The sequence below is a fragment of the Melozone crissalis genome, unplaced genomic scaffold, assembly GCF_028551555.1.
Source record: "Melozone crissalis strain CALT ecotype California unplaced genomic scaffold, PUWL_Pcris_2 ptg000106l_1, whole genome shotgun sequence".
NCBI lineage: Eukaryota > Metazoa > Chordata > Aves > Passeriformes > Passerellidae > Melozone > Melozone crissalis.
In genome coordinates this window covers 4,508,535-4,523,948 of record NW_026535883.1, presented here as the reverse complement: position 1 = coordinate 4,523,948, position 15,414 = coordinate 4,508,535, and the positions used below count along the sequence as shown (strand labels likewise).

The 15,414-nt window shown below is 40.1% G+C and overlaps 1 protein-coding gene across 2 annotated transcripts; it reads left to right on the top strand.

Annotated features, from left to right (window-relative positions):
* Positions 1-16: 16 nt before the first annotated feature.
* QRSL1 (glutaminyl-tRNA amidotransferase subunit QRSL1) lies at positions 17-14,765 on the top strand. Of its 2 annotated transcripts, XM_054291780.1 has the most exons (11): positions 17-106; positions 319-478; positions 1,612-1,710; positions 2,591-2,687; positions 4,370-4,546; positions 6,790-6,965; positions 7,065-7,177; positions 8,671-8,863; positions 9,260-9,377; positions 12,470-12,675; positions 13,141-14,765. In XM_054291780.1, exons 1-11 carry the CDS (start codon positions 83-85, stop codon positions 13,350-13,352), a joined length of 1,575 nt encoding a protein of 524 aa, XP_054147755.1. In that variant the 5' UTR covers positions 17-82; the 3' UTR covers positions 13,353-14,765. The 2 variants fall into 2 exon arrangements, with proteins under 2 accessions (XP_054147755.1, XP_054147756.1); XM_054291781.1 differs by lacking the exons at positions 17-106; positions 319-478 and adding an exon at positions 890-1,007.
* The last annotated feature ends 649 nt before the right edge of the window (positions 14,766-15,414 follow it).

Genomic DNA, 15,414 nt, shown 5'->3' with positions numbered 1-15,414 from the left:
TGGCGGCGCGCGGCCGCCGCGCCGGGGGAAGGATAGGGGTCGCTCGGCGGGCGTGAGGAGGCGGCGACGGGCAGGGAGAGCCATGCTGCGCGCCTCTCTCCGCCAGGTGAGTGGGGTCTGTCCGCCTGCCGGGGATGCCGAGGAGCGGGGCGGGTTCGCAAGGTGACCGGGTTCCCCTCGCGTTCCCCTTTCCCGGGGTGGCCCGGGAGAGCGCGTCCCGTGCGCTCCTTCCCTCAGCGGGGATGGCGCTTCCTTCCCGTCCCACCCCGGCGCGGCCTCTGGCACCCGGCTGCCCTGAACGGCGGGCTGCGCTCCCAGGTGTCGGCGGCGTTGAAGGAAGGACGAGTCGCTCCCACGGAGCTCTGCCAGCGATGCTTGGCCCTCATCAAAAGCACCAAGTTTCTAAATGCATACATCACCGTAGCGGAAGAGACCGCTTTGAAGCAGGCTGAAGAATCAGAGGAAAGATACAGAAGAGGTACGTTGGTTTGTAAGTAATGTCAGTCCTTAAAAAGCTGCAGAGGAGGAGCTGTCTGTTAGACGAAGCACCTTTGCTTTTTAAAAGGGGTATCTTGGCTTGTTTGACTCTTGGGAGATGAAGCTCATACTTGAGGTTTCCATGGGTGTACACTTGGCACTCAGGAGAGTATTTAGGCCAAAAAAACGGGGAAAACCTGGACCAAACGAGGCACTGCAGGTTAAATAGGCTCTGTGCCTCTTGGACAGCATTACTACTTGGTGTCTGCTCAGCAGTTCATTTGGAATATGCAGCCAACAGGTGCCATGAATAGGCAAATGCAGTGGTCATTCTCAGGCCTCCAGGCTGGGATAGGCACACAGCTGGCACAACCTATTGTGTTTTTAATTAAGAAAGCAAATTAAAATAATGCAGCTTTATTAATTGCAGTTAGGAATTGGAGAACAGAACAGCTTTCAGTCCTGTTATCTGCAGCATTTAGAAGATGGCCATCCTCATTTTCCTTTGTGTTTCAAGAAAGGCAGGAAAGGTAAATTTTCACCTAATAGAGTACACATTTTCCTTCCTGGGTGACGCTTGCTATTCTCTGACAGCTCAATAAAATTGTCAGGCAGGTTGTTTTGCTTCCTGATGTAGGCCATTTACGTTTTGGGTTGGGGTTTTTTTGTGGTCTTTGTTGGTTCTGGGTTTTTTTTTTTTTTTTGATGGTGGATAATCAATTACTTGGGAAGCATTTTCTCTGCTTCAGTAATTAATCTACTGTGTGTGTCAGGTAGGCCGAGTTTATGGCTCCCAGCCTAGTGACAGGGTGGATTGAGTAGCACCTATGACTGCAATAAGCCCTGTGGGGTGACATTGGAATGCACTCCTTTGGGATAGCCAGCCTGGGTGAAAGCAGGCAGAGGGCTTAGACACGAGGTCTGGTTTGGGCAGAGTGCTCAATGCTTGAGTTGGAATGGAAGGTGGTTCTTGAAAATGGAACAGACAACCATCAAATGCCAAGTGGAAAGCAGTCTTGCTTTCAAAAACCACCCAAAGGGACATGTAAAATAAACAGTAATTGATGAGAACATTATATATATAGAGCACATTTTGCTTTAATTTCTGTTGTTTTGCAATCATTTCTAATGCAGGTCAGCCACTGGGCATTCTAGATGGAATTCCTATTGCTGTAAAAGACAACTTCAATACAGCTGGCATTGAGACAACATGTGCATCAAATATGCTAAAAGGTACAGTAAAGCTTTTAAAGTAAAACCAGATCTTTCACTCTTTGGAGGGTTTATGGACTGGAGTCTTCTAGAAACCCAGGTATTTTCAAAAAATGAGCTGGTGTCATTTGAGGAAATACATTTATCCAATTTCACTAGCCAAGTTCATTTTTTTCTTCTTCTAAGCACATGATCTCTTTATAATTGTATGCATTTAACAACAGTTATAATAAAAACCTATATACTACAATAAAATGGTTCCAAAATTCACATTTTCCTTCACATTGCTTTTAGGTCTAGAGGAGAGCAGTCAGTGCTGTTCTACCTAGTGAAATCCAAAGACAGTCCTATTTTGTTTTTGTTCTGTTTATAATTGGTGACTTAAATAGCTTTCTCATATAGCTGTAGGAAAAGCAGATGTTAACAATCCCAACATACAATCATGTTTATAATGCTTTTCTTATATCTGTTTTATTCTGCACAAAGTAAAACTTTATATTAATCCTTGTGGAAGATAGCAGAAGTAAATTAGCAGACCTCTGATTTGATTGTGGTTTTTTTTAATAGCAGAAGAAACAAACCATGACTTCATATTTGTAAAAGTTGTTATATTACCTGAGATGCTGTTCCTTAAAGCACATTCTCAGACCTGTTGTGATTGATTGCAAAGAGTATTAGGAGTGATGTCCTTGTTCCTGATGGAAGTGGGAGTGAAGAAGCCCCTGTTATCATTCATGAAGTGAATTGGTTACCATTTGAGGTCTTGTGTCATTTTCATAGTTCTCATCCTAGGTTATGTAAGGTCTGAGTGGTAATGACAGCGTCAAAATGTTCAGAATAGCTACTTGTAAAAATAACTTGTATCTCACCAGTTGCTCTTAATTGTTGTGATTGTTTTCAGGTTATATTTCTCCTTACAATGCTACAGTAGTTCAGAAGTTACTGGATCAGGGAGCTGTGCTTTTAGGTAAAACAAACCTAGATGAATTTGCAATGGGGTGAGTGATGTTTATTATCTTTAATGTGCTGATTTTACATAAAATACCGTACATACCATCTGTTCCAATCTACCTGTAATCCTTAACTCCTGTTTCTGTGAGGTGAGACAACAATGAATACTTACTGGGAGGGTACACAGAGCTGCAGGAACTTTTCCCTGCGTGTTTGTGGTGTTGTGTAAATGATACAGACGCTGAGTTTTGTGAACATAGTGTTCAAATGTGCTTGAGAGGCAGGAAGCAGTCCAGCTTGTGCAGAAGGCTGAGGACAAGTGGCCTTCTTGTAGATTCAGTAGTGTGTTAATAGAATTGGTTACAGCACAGTTAATTGCTGCCTTTTCCTCTCTCCTTACTGATAGCTTTTAGCCCTTAGGTAATTGTTATCGTGCCCCCGGTGGCAGCCACTGGGGGGATTTATATGGGTACTCCCTGACTTGCTGCACACAGGCTAATCAAGAGCAAGGCTTTTAGGTTGCCTCAGCTAATGGTGGTGAGTTTTTCTCAGGAGCACATTGAAAAATCCTACAAATTGATTCTTCTGCAAATCAGTGAAGGCAGCCAAGCTGTAGCAGAGAATGGCGTCGGGCTGTTAGGGATGGGAATTGCTGCCAGGTTTGGAAGGGAATCTCTGGGACTCTAGTACATGTGAAAAACAGTAAAAATGCTGTATTTGGGTTTTATTATACTTAAACCAGAGTCCAAGGTTTGATTGGAAATTCCTGTGGATGGGGTGGAAGTAATTGGACAATATTGTTTTGAATAAAGTAATTTTTATGTAAAAAAGCTCTTCCTCAGAAGAAGAGCAGGCAAAAAGCTTGGGAAAAACCTGATAATGCAGTATTACAACTGGTCTAAGTTCATTAAAGCACAGGGTTCTCCTAAAGAGCTTATCCCAATACTAGTTTCTCATTCTGCTGTGTGTGTTTGAGTGATTTCTTGATCAGGGAGCAGATCCAGCTCTAAAGTAGTGATGTCTGAATAAGGTTTGTTTTCTGCTGTGAGCTGCCTGTTCTGTGTGATGATACAGCTGGTAACACTGGCACCTTGCAGTCAGGGGGAGCGTGGGGTAGAGGGCCTGAGGAAGGAGGAAAGTGTGCCCTGCCCCTGCTTCTGGTGTCAGCTCACACCTGGGTGACACAAGCTGGCTGAAACCAGTTTCTGAGAAGCCTGTCTGGCATTCTGAACCAGTGAACCGTGCCCTCTGCAGAGGGCCACAGGGTGAATAATAGTGTGGCATTTCAGAGAAATGTGTGTTCCTGGTATTGTGGAGCTTTTTCTCCTCCTCTAGCAGCATGTTTTTCCTCACAACAGTGATCTTGCATCAAATGCAGGGCTGGAAAAACAGAATACCTTGGTTTTGAAAGAGATGTGCTCCTGTACTTTTACATAGCTTCAATCAGTTTTCTGTCTTTGTGATTCTGTTCATTTCAGTGGCATTAGCAGAAGTTAGAAAGAGGTACAAGTTCAGGTTCTGTGTCAGAAAATGATGAACAGCTATGAATTTTACAGTTGTATGTAATGATGTAGAAGTTGACTGCTTAAGGATTTACGTACACCAGTCTTCTTGTGTTGAAATTGAATTTGCAAGCATGGTGAGGAATTGGATTAAAAAAATTAAATTGATGAATACAAGTGTGTCATTTGTCACTTCTGTGTGTATTTGTCCTGTATGACTATCTCAGTTCTGGGAGCACGGATGGAGTGTTCGGACCAGTCAGAAATCCCTGGAGTTATTCAAAACAGTACAAGGAAAAGTCTGTCCCAAAATCCCATCCTGAGGACAAAGAGTCAAACTGGGTGATAACAGGAGGGAGCTCCGGAGGCAGCGCGGCTGCTGTGGCGTCTTTCACATGTTTTGCGTAAGAAGCTTTTAAAATTGTCTTTCCCTAAATGTCTCAAAATATTTTTGGAATATTTTAATTTTATAATTTTCTCATAAGCTAGTAAGAAATAGCAGGGTTATTGGCACTGGCATGCAAAAATTTATTCAGCATCCCTAGGTTACTCATGGCATATCATGAAGCCAGAATTAATCCATGCAGGCAAATTTAGATTTACTCATTTCAGGCATTATTCAGTGGTATGACCACTTTGCACTTTGTGAAATATATATAAAATTATGATGGCAGTAAGGGAGTGACAGTTTTAGTCTTATTCCCACATAATCTCGTAAAAAGTCTTAAGGGGTTTGTGGTGCATCGTCTTCCTCCCTAATTGCATTACACAAATACACACTGAGAATGTAATTCAGCAAATTAAGAGATCCCTCAATTTGTAACAGAATAATAATCTTTCCTGTGCTCCTTTGTTTTTATAGTATAGTTATGTAATAGTACATGAGATTTGGGACCTAAAAACTTTCAAATCTCTTATTTAACAAAAGAGTATAGAGTACTTACTAAATAGATACTTACAGACTTCCCTGTTTTTAACTTAGAAAATAGTTTTAGTGTTGGGGTGTTTTTTTAGGCAAGTGTGTGTTTATGGTGGTTTGGAGTTTTTTTCCTAAAGTAATTTAAACAAACTGGACTTTTTAAAAAAATAGTAATTACTAACTGCATGGAATATCAACACACTGTTTAGCAAGTCAGTTGTCTATACTGTCTTCTCCATCTGATTGTTAAAACTGATCATAAACCTTTACACCTTGCATTTTATGCAATTTTTAGAGATACATGTTGGAGCGTGTTTTATAGAAAATTATTTCAATTGTGCTCTTAATTGGAAAGTGTTTAAAAATGCTCTTTATTTACTTTATATGTGTTTGCCCATAGACTGCATTACAAACATCTATTTAGTTGTTTAAATGTTCTTGATAATGTTGATTACACCTCTTTAAATTACTTTTTAAAGTTCTGTATCTCTTCATATCCTTGCCATTTACTGGGATGTAATCTACTCAACATTTTAATACTGTTGAAATTGAACTCAGTGCAGCCATTCCCAAGGACTGCTGGTTCTAATCCTGAGCCAGAATGGGCTGATCCTGAGAGGGTCTGGCACCTTTTCTTAGTTGCTGGGCTCCCATTTTGCACTGCTCAGCACACTGTCAGATCAGGGAGATTTTTTTTGTCCAGCTATTTTATTGCATATAACCTATTGTATATCCATCCTATTAGTGTCTTTCAAGCACCAGGAATGCTGCCAGTCTTTACATTTTCAGTTTGGGATTTGGATGTCCAAAAATGCTATAAAATTGAGGATGTTATACATTAACACAAATGCTTTGGAAAAAATTCCACTTCAGGAAAGTCAATTTAATTGGTTCAGCCATCTCATAAACAAATGGCTATGGGAAAAGTCATATACTCACTTCAATAAAAATTATACCTATTTCTGGAGTTTAAATTGGTTTTGGCAAAGATTTGAATGAAAACTGCTTTATCTTTTTAATGCTGCTTGAGTTAAGTTTATTAAAAACAAGAGAACAGCATGTTTCATTGCAATACAATTTTTGAAATAAAAGTTTCAATTTAGAAAGAACAAGGTTTCACTTGTGGATAAGGAAAGAGGAATTCAACACAATAATAATAATATGCTGTGTTTTAATTGTACCTAAGCTACTGTAAACTGGGAGTTCTGATCAATCTTTGTAGATTTGGAAACAGGAAAAGCATCTTTCCAAAGTATGCCCTCTTGTTAGGGGCAAGAAGTGTCGTTCTTCATTTTTATCCTGGAAAATGCTGATTCATGGTGCATTGGCTACCCAATAAATAAGATATAAGTGTTGAAAATTGTTCCCTAAATCACATGAGATGTATCAGTTGGAGTCCACAGCATTGGAACAGACCACAGTACTGGGACAGGGAAGGCAGAAAAAGACATTTGGGGCCGTTTTCAGATGGTCTGAATTCTACCTATCTGTCTTTGCTTTGTAAAGAGAACTGGACTCTCCTAACGGCAAATTCAGAGACCCTAAGAAAAATCAGAGAACAAATGAAAAACAGACATAGAGAGCAGACCGGAATTTAGGCTGTGTGATTATGACTCCTGGTCTGGAAGAATTTACAATTTTAAATCCATGCATCTCAAAGCCACACATTCTTATGATTTGGAAATGTTCTGAATTATGTTACTAATGATGATCCTTTTGAAACCATAGAGCCTTAGGGTCAGACACAGGAGGATCCACCCGAAACCCTGCTGCTCACTGTGGTGTTGTAGGTTTAAAGCCAACATATGGACTGATCTCTCGCCATGGTCTCATTCCTCTAGTGAACTCCATGGATGTGCCAGGAATCCTAACCAGATGTGTGGATGATGCAGCAGTTTTATTAGGTATTACTCTGTCAAACATCATTGTTTACAACATTTCCTCAAAACAGACTGAATCCTGACTAACATTTTCCTGGTCTTCACATTTTGTGTCTTTTTCAGGTTCACTTGCTGGACATGATCCTAAGGACTCTACCACAATTCAGGATGACTTTAAGCCATTTGAACTACCTAACTTGACTGATGTCAGCAAGCTTTCAATTGGAATTCCAAAGGTAACATTTAAATCCTGTTAACAGTTATGGACCAGAAGAACAATTAAAAGACACATAACAAAAAAATATTTGTGTCTTGCCCACCACTTCCCAGTCTCCCATGATTTGAAACAGTGAAGAGAGTGAAAGCAGCTCCTGGAAAAGAACAGTTTGTGTTTGCCCTGTTGCCTGTCCAGGCAATTTGGAGTAAGCATACAGTAATGCATCACCTAAAACATGTTGTCACTGTGGGGGGAAGCACTGTCAGGAACTTAGGGGAAATGGGGAACTTCAGTTTCCATAGTCTACTCTGTAACCTCCAACAAGTTGCTCTTGGTGCCTTCCCACACAGTGAGCTTGATAATGGTTTGTGCAGAGCTTTGGGATCCTTGCCTAAATGCCACTGTGTGGCATTTAATATTGAGCAGAATTTTAAAGGCAATTGAATGGCACAAGGAGTTGTGATTTGCAGAGTCCTAATAAGAACTGAAAGACATCTAATTTGGCATCTGATGTATGCAATTCAATCATGTTTGTTTGAAATTTAGGAACAAAGTTTGGGACTTCAGCCTATTTTTAATTTAATAAAGGCTCTGCCTTCAAAGAGACAATGTAAATAACATTTATTAATTGTATTCTCAGCATTGGAACCTAAGCTAGAACAGGCATACCAAAAGTTTTAATTTGGTAAGCAGAGATGTCCACTGACCAATTATTCATAATCTGTGGAATGGAAAAATTATGTGCCTGGAAAATTGATCAGCTGCATACTGTTTAAATCTTGATAAATCTAAAATGATGTTGTTCAATTTTTCCTATCCTTTGGACAGTTTTTTCTACTGCTACAGGTTATTCTAAACAGATACATGCATACATTAAACATGGGTCATAGCTACTCAGAAATCAGACAGTATTATGACCTTGATATTATGGGTTGGAACTAAAGCAGGTATCTTCAAAAACAGGGAAATTTAATATAATATCTATAATTTGTCTGTGAAATAGGAAAGTAGCTAATCTAAGTCTTCTCTCAACCCCTTGATTGTAGTTCTTCTTTGGTGGGTGGTTTTATTTATTTCACCAAGGTGTGCCAGTTGCCACTGATAACATTGTGAGCATTAACAACAGGGGCTAACAGCCCTGGTTTTAGGATTTAGACCTGGAGAATTTGTTCCTGTGACTGCAGAGCAGTACAGTATGGTCTTGATAGATAAATAAGGGAATAGCTGGGCAATTACTCTTTCAGAAGAAACTACTGAAATTCCATGATGTGTGATACATATGTAGATCTTACTGAAATGAACATAATACTCTTAAGAAGACTCAATCCTGTTAATTTAATACCCCTTGATTGTATAGGATTTAGTAGATGCAAAAAGCTTTTATTGGCACTTTAAATCATATAGTGGTGAGATAATGGTTGCAATGTATGTTTAGCAAGGAGTATTTGTTTTAGTTGCTATTAGAAGTAAACCAGTATGTAAAATAACTCCTGTTCTTGTTTTTCCTCTAAGGAATATCATGCACCAGGGCTGTCAAGTGAAATTCTGGCTCTCTGGTCAAAAGCTGCTGACCTGTTTAAGAATGCAGGTGCTAAAGTGGTTGAAGTGAGCCTACCACACACTCCTTACTCAATTGTCTGCTATCATGTGCTGTGCACAGCAGAAGTGGCATCAAATATGGCCAGGTTTGATGGACTGGAATATGGTAAGGCCTTTGAAAAACCTTTTTTCTCAGACAGTAGAAACATTGCTGGATGCCATGTAAAAGTGTTATTCATAGATTAAAAAGTGTTTTTCATAGATTTTCTTTTCATGGTTGGATGCTTGATACTATTTCTCCAAGATGGAATATAGTAAAAAACCTTGTGCAGATAAAAATGTGTAAATAAATACATAATATATTTCACTACTAGGCATATTAGTGTCTGGGCTCAAAATCTAGTTTAGTATTTCCATAATAAAACAGGAATGTGTTTTGTTGTTTTTCCAGAGTAGTAGCACGTCAGGCTGCAGCAAACAGTGACCTATTGTGCTACTATGACATTATTAAATCTAAAGGATTACAAGAAGTATTAACACCCAGAATGCCTTTTCTTTCCAGGCCATCGTTCTGACATGAAGGATTCCACTGAAAGTCTGTATGCTGCTACACGGAGAGAGGGCTTCAATGATGTCGTAAGAGGAAGGATTCTGTCAGGAAACTACTTCTTGTTGAAACAGTAAGCAGAACTTCTTGAAATTCAGCTTTTCCAGATTAATGAAGTTTTGAGCAAATGATGATTAGTTGCTCATCATGACATGAGGAAGAAATTGCTCTTACACTAGTAGCTGTTTGTATTTTTATTATTGCTTTAGCTCTATAATGCCTGTTGATAATGAACGAAAATGTTTTCCCAGAGTCTTACCAGTGAGTGTCCTAAATTAAATAAGTAGAACAATTTAGTGATTTTTTCCCCCTACCAGAGCATTATTGGCATCCATTAGTTAAATTAGGCAGAAATCTACCCTATGGTATGACATTGAAATCATACTGAAGTCTTTACTGTCTTAGTGTTAGAAGTTCTGTAGCTGTTAATTTCATTAAAACTGCATAGAGAAACCGCTGGTACGTTTTAGTGAGATCTTCTAGAGAAAGCCAGACACATAGCAATTAAATTAACTGCAGCTCTGTGTCTCAGTACAGGGAAAGAGAAGCATTGGCAGAAGTATTGGACTGAAGTCCTTACAGAAGTCAGGGTTTTATCCAGCTCACGTAGAGAAGTTAGTGCATGGATCAGTTTTACATTTTTAGTTTTCAATCCTTATCCAGCAGTCCTAATTTATGTTAGTAAATGTGCTGTTTCTCTTTGTCTGAATTTGTTCAGATACTAACAAAAATATTAGGCATGTAATTAGTCTCTGTAGTGCACTTGCTTTGAAAGAGCTCTGTCAGCAAGAGTATTCATCAGCTGTGACTTCTGATTGCTCTCAGAGACAGGAATGTTGTCAGTCAGTCTGTAACAACCAGCTTTTCTGGAATGCCAGTATTCCTGCCAAGTGTGCTCCCTCTGCTTACAGCTGTCCAGATCAGCTTTCCTGAGGCTGCTTTAAAATCCACATAGTTAACTCTTCTGTGGAGGAATACACAATTAGCTTCCACCCAGATGGAACAGGAGAGTTGTGTTCCTGTTCCACAGTAAATTACTTTTGAAGAACAGAGTGCAGGGTTCAGAAAGCATTCTTAGAATAAGTAGTAGAGAAAACCCATCTGTGTCTCTTGCAAATGTTGCCTTGTACAGCTTATTTTTATCTTGCTTTTCAAAGTTTTAAAATGACTAGGTGATTGTTTGGAAGTTCTGTTTAACATCTTTAGAGATGGCATGGACAAGGGGATTGAGTCCTCCCTCAGGAAGTTTGCAGACAGCTCCAGCTGGAGTGGTAGTGTTGATCTGCAGGAGGGCAGGAAGGCTCTGCAGAGGGATCTGGACAGGCTGGGCTGGGGCCAGTGCTGTGAGGTTCTGCAGGGCCAGGTCCTGCCCTTGGGTCACAACAACCCCAGGCAGCACTAAAGGCTGGGGCAGAGGGGCTGGAAAACCACCCAGGGGAAAAGGACCTGTGGGTGCTGGTCAACAGCAGCTGCACCTGAGCCAGCTGTGCCCAGGTGGCCAAGAAGGCCAATGGCATCTCAGCCTGGATCAGCAGCAGTGTGGCCAGCAGCACCAGGACAGGGATTGTCCCCCTGTACTCAGCTTTGGTGATGCCATGCCTCAGATCCTATGTTCAATTTTGGGCCACTCACAACAAGGAGGACATTGAGGTGCCAGAGTGTGTCCAGAGAAGGACAGCAGAGCTGGTGAAGGGGCTGGAGCACAGATCTTATGAGGGGTGGCTGGGGGAGGTGGGGATGTTTAGCCTGGAGAAAAGGAGAGACCTTTTCACTCTCACTGCAGCTACCTGAAAAGAGGTTGTGGTGAGGTGGGGAGTCAGTGTCTTCTCCCAGGTAACATGTGAGGAAACAGCCTTACATTGCACCCTGTGAGGTTTACATTAGATATTAGGAAAAATGTCTTCTCTGTAAGGATTGTCAAGTGTTGGAACAGGCTGTCAAGGGAAGTGGTGAACTCCCCATCCCTGGAGATATTTAAATGACATGTAGAGGTGGCACTTAGGGACTTTATCAAGTTAACAGCTAGGTGGATTTCTGAAGTGATTGTAGAAAAATGTCTAATTGCCATTGTATAACTTACTAACTTGAATCTGTTTATTGATTATAACCATTTTCATTGCTGTTTCTTGGAATCTTAAATCTTTAGATTACTCTAACAAAGTGAGATTTAGGCAGTTGTAGTTGTTTTATCTGTAAACACTCTGGCATGTAGCAGTTGATAATACACCACTCCATTTTTCTTTCACTTTACTTTTTTTTTCTTTCCCAAATAGCTGAGGGTTTAGATGACAGTTACTTTTGAAACTGAATTTCTCTGTATTTAAGATTCTATATTTACTAATTCTGCATATGAAGTTAAAAGGAATGATAGAGTTGACCAATATGTTTCTGCTTCAGAGTTGTGTAAAGACAGAAATCCATAGACCACATGTTTACATGAGGGGAAAAAATGGGTCAAGATAAGGTCTTCTACAGAGAAGTATACTACAACCACATACATAGTTTTAAATCCATTTGGAGTTGTCCACAGATGATGGGACTTTTTAATTTGTTTCAAGTATCTTGCTGGATTGAATCCTAAATGGTTAATTCCTATTTTTCAGACCTGTGTAGTTCTGTATTTTCTAGACTTTGCTGTGCTACCCTACAGTGAAATTAGGTTAGATTCCAGCATTTCACCCAGAGGGTGACTGAGCACTGGAACAGACTCCCCAGGGGAGGACTCACAGCACCAAGCCAGTCTGAGTTGTGCTCTCAGGCACGTTTGTGGTTCTTGGGGTGTTCTGCACAGGGCCAGGAGTTGGACTTCATTATCTTGATGGGTCCCTTCCAGCTCAGCATTTTCCATGGTTCTGTGAAATTCAATGCACAGTTTAGTTTCCAAATGGTCATAAAAGTGTTGTTTTTGATTTTTAGTTAATTATTTTAAGGTAGGGTTTTGTTTTCCGTTCACCTTCCTTCAGCTGTGTGCCCTCATCTCTTCCTTCTCTGGCAGCTCCTCTGCTATGAGAGCACAAACACATGTGTGGTGACTGAGCTTCCAGTGTCAGTTAAAACCTTGTCCAAAAGGATTACTGGGCTTGTCTTTTCCACAGTAACTAAAAAATAAAGTTCTGTATTTTGGGAATTAGAGTGTCAGGCCTTTATGTCCCTATTCCTTTCTAGGAACTATGAGAAGTACTTTGTCAAGGCACAGAAAGTGAGACGTCTCATTGCCAACGACTTTGTGAAGGTTTTCAGGAGTGGTGTTGATATTTTACTCACTCCCACCACTCTGAGGGATGCAGCACCTTACACAGAATTCATCCAAGAAGACAACAGGACCCGCAGTGCTCAGGATGACATCCTGACACAGGCTGCAAACATGGCTGGTGAGTAGGGACAGGAGCTCAAATACATTTTCCCCTGCCTCATCATTTTAAAAGTCCAGTCTCTTTAGGTATTTAACCTTCTCTTTTAGAATCAAGATATTTCACCCCCATGTCCCAACTCTTACAGTGATAACTGGGTCTAAGGACAGTTTTATTAAATGCTTGAAAATGTAAGACCAGATTTTAAAGTAGAGTACCTTGGAGTCAAGTGTGGGCTGCAGGTAAGATGAATCTGTTCCAGAGACAGAAATCTCTTCCTAAGGAGAGCTGAATATCTTTTTCAGAGGATGCTGACCTCTTAAATCTCTCTAATTTCTTGTGATCATCTAGCATTCACTTCATTGAATCAAATTATTTTAGCTAGTCTTTTTTCTTCATTTTTTTTTCTGGTTCTCTTAAAATTGATACAGAAATTACTCTAAGGTTTATAGTAAGTCTTTGCATGTGTTTTTTTTTGTCTTCCAGGACTGCCAGCCATAAGTGTTCCTACAGCTCTTTCAGAGAGAGGCTTGCCAGTTGGGCTTCAGTTCATTGGACGTTCATTCCAGGAAAAGCAGCTTCTCACTGTAGCCAAATGGTTTGAGAAACAAGTACAATTCCCACTGATTCAACTAGAAGAAGTAAAGAGGCATGACAGTGATGTCTTTCAGCATCAGAAATCTGCTTCTTTTTCATAGCCTGGGACTTGCTAGTCAGCTAGAGCAAGACAGCTGTGGGGATGGTCAAGAAACTAATTTCTGCAGTTAATTGTCTTTTGCAGAAGTAATAATCTGTCCTAAGAAGATGTTATGCAGTAATGCATGATGGAATCACGACAGCTTGTTGCAGAGTAATTAAGGCAAAGTGAATCATTAAGTAAACATCACCATGTTATTAAGCAACATTTCTTACTGATATTAAAAATACCAAATTGAAATTGTGTATGTTACGCCTGTGAAGCTGATTTTTTAATCCCTAGAGGGTGTGTAAGGTATCTGACCAGTTAAAGAACTAGCCTGAACTGTTGTGTGAAAATTTCATGGTTGCCAAAGGGCTTGGTTTCCTTCTGGAGTGTAGATTTTTGTAATGGCAACAACCAGACAAGCTCTGTTGGAACAAAGGCATCAAGGATCTGTTTACCAAAAGTTAAATACTAAGGGAAACAAGGGAATAACTTAGAACCATAGAATCCTTTAGATTAGAAAAGACTTTTAAGATCATCAAGTCCAACCCAGCACTACAAAGTTCAGCATTCAATCATATCCCTAATGCCACATCTACACATCTGTTATGTGGTGGTTATTAAGGCCATTGTGAGAAAGCTAAATCACACCTGCCTTTAGATCCCTGTTTTATCAAAATCCAACATGTGGAAATGTTAGTTCATTTTAAAAACCAAAATGTTCCCTACTTCTAGTTAACTGGTGCAGAAGGTAAAAATTACCTCTGGTTTTACAAATCATTTAGATTACTGTGGTTATATCTGTGTAAGAATGATGAAGTCCAGATATCTTCTGGGGAAAGATGTGTAGTGGTAGTAGTAGTACTTGAGTAGTTCTTTTCTTCCTCCTTCATCACTGTTCTTTATAATCAACACCTAAACACTTGCTAAGAAAGAGCTCTTACTCAGTGTGGGAATAATGCCATCTATTCCTTCATGGACAGTCATTCAACACAATAGTAATTCCAACTGAATTTCCAAACTGTCATCATGCAGACTGGAAGACTTACTAAACAACTCTTAACCTGTTTCAAATGTTGCATTTTGCGTTTCTTGATAGTTAAAAACATGAAGGATGACGTTTGTAAATGTTTTGCATCAGATTTGCTTTCAGTCATAGTGTACAGGATGCAGAGATGGAAAAGGTGTAGAGGGAGAAAAATGACTGAGGTGGAATCCCCTATGGAAACATAATAAATCTTCCAGAATTACATCTTGTCATGTACCATATTGTCACCCATATAAAAAAGGAAAACATTATTTCTAAAAATTGCAGGTGAATTGGTGAATCTTCCATATGCCAAAGTGAGCTTTTTCAATACCTTTCCTACACAATTAAAATGGTACACCAGTAAAAACCCCATTTAAAAAGCTAATAGAACACAGAACTTTCCATGGAACAATTTTAGGGAAGTTGTTTTTTCTGTTAGTGGGTAATGATGAACTGAGAGTCCTAATAAAATATTTTCACTAATGTATTGTTCAGTAATGTAGGTGTACTGTAACCATGCAGGTGTGTCTTACAGCACCTTGCTGACCAGGGCTCTCAGTGAGGTTATCCAAGTTGCTGTACTTGGATAGGTACTTTAAATAGTTGCTCTTTGATGTGCACATCTGAAACCCAGACCTACCACTTGCTGTTTCTGAAAGTAAAGGTCAGTGTCTTTGGGCCAGAGTTTGAGATAAAATCCTGGCTGTGCAGAGCATTCCTGGAGAGACTTGAAGCACCTTGGAGTGTTGCAGAAGAGAACAAGCTGAGGACTGTGCTTTCCCTTGGAAATTCATTCTAGACTGACTTCTGACCTGCTGGAAGATCACTGCTTATGCTTGGCAGTCTTTCTCGTAAAACTTTGATGTAAAGAGATACCTGGTGGGAAAACTGGATCAAGGCATAGATCCCTACTCCATGCAATTAGAGGAGCAGCTCCAAGCAGTTAGAGGAAGAGAGATGGAGAGTCCCTGTATCTTCACTGCCTTTTTTTGAAGTGGGGCTCCAATTCCAGTCTGGAGAACCCTCTAAAGGAGCATTCAGAAGATCA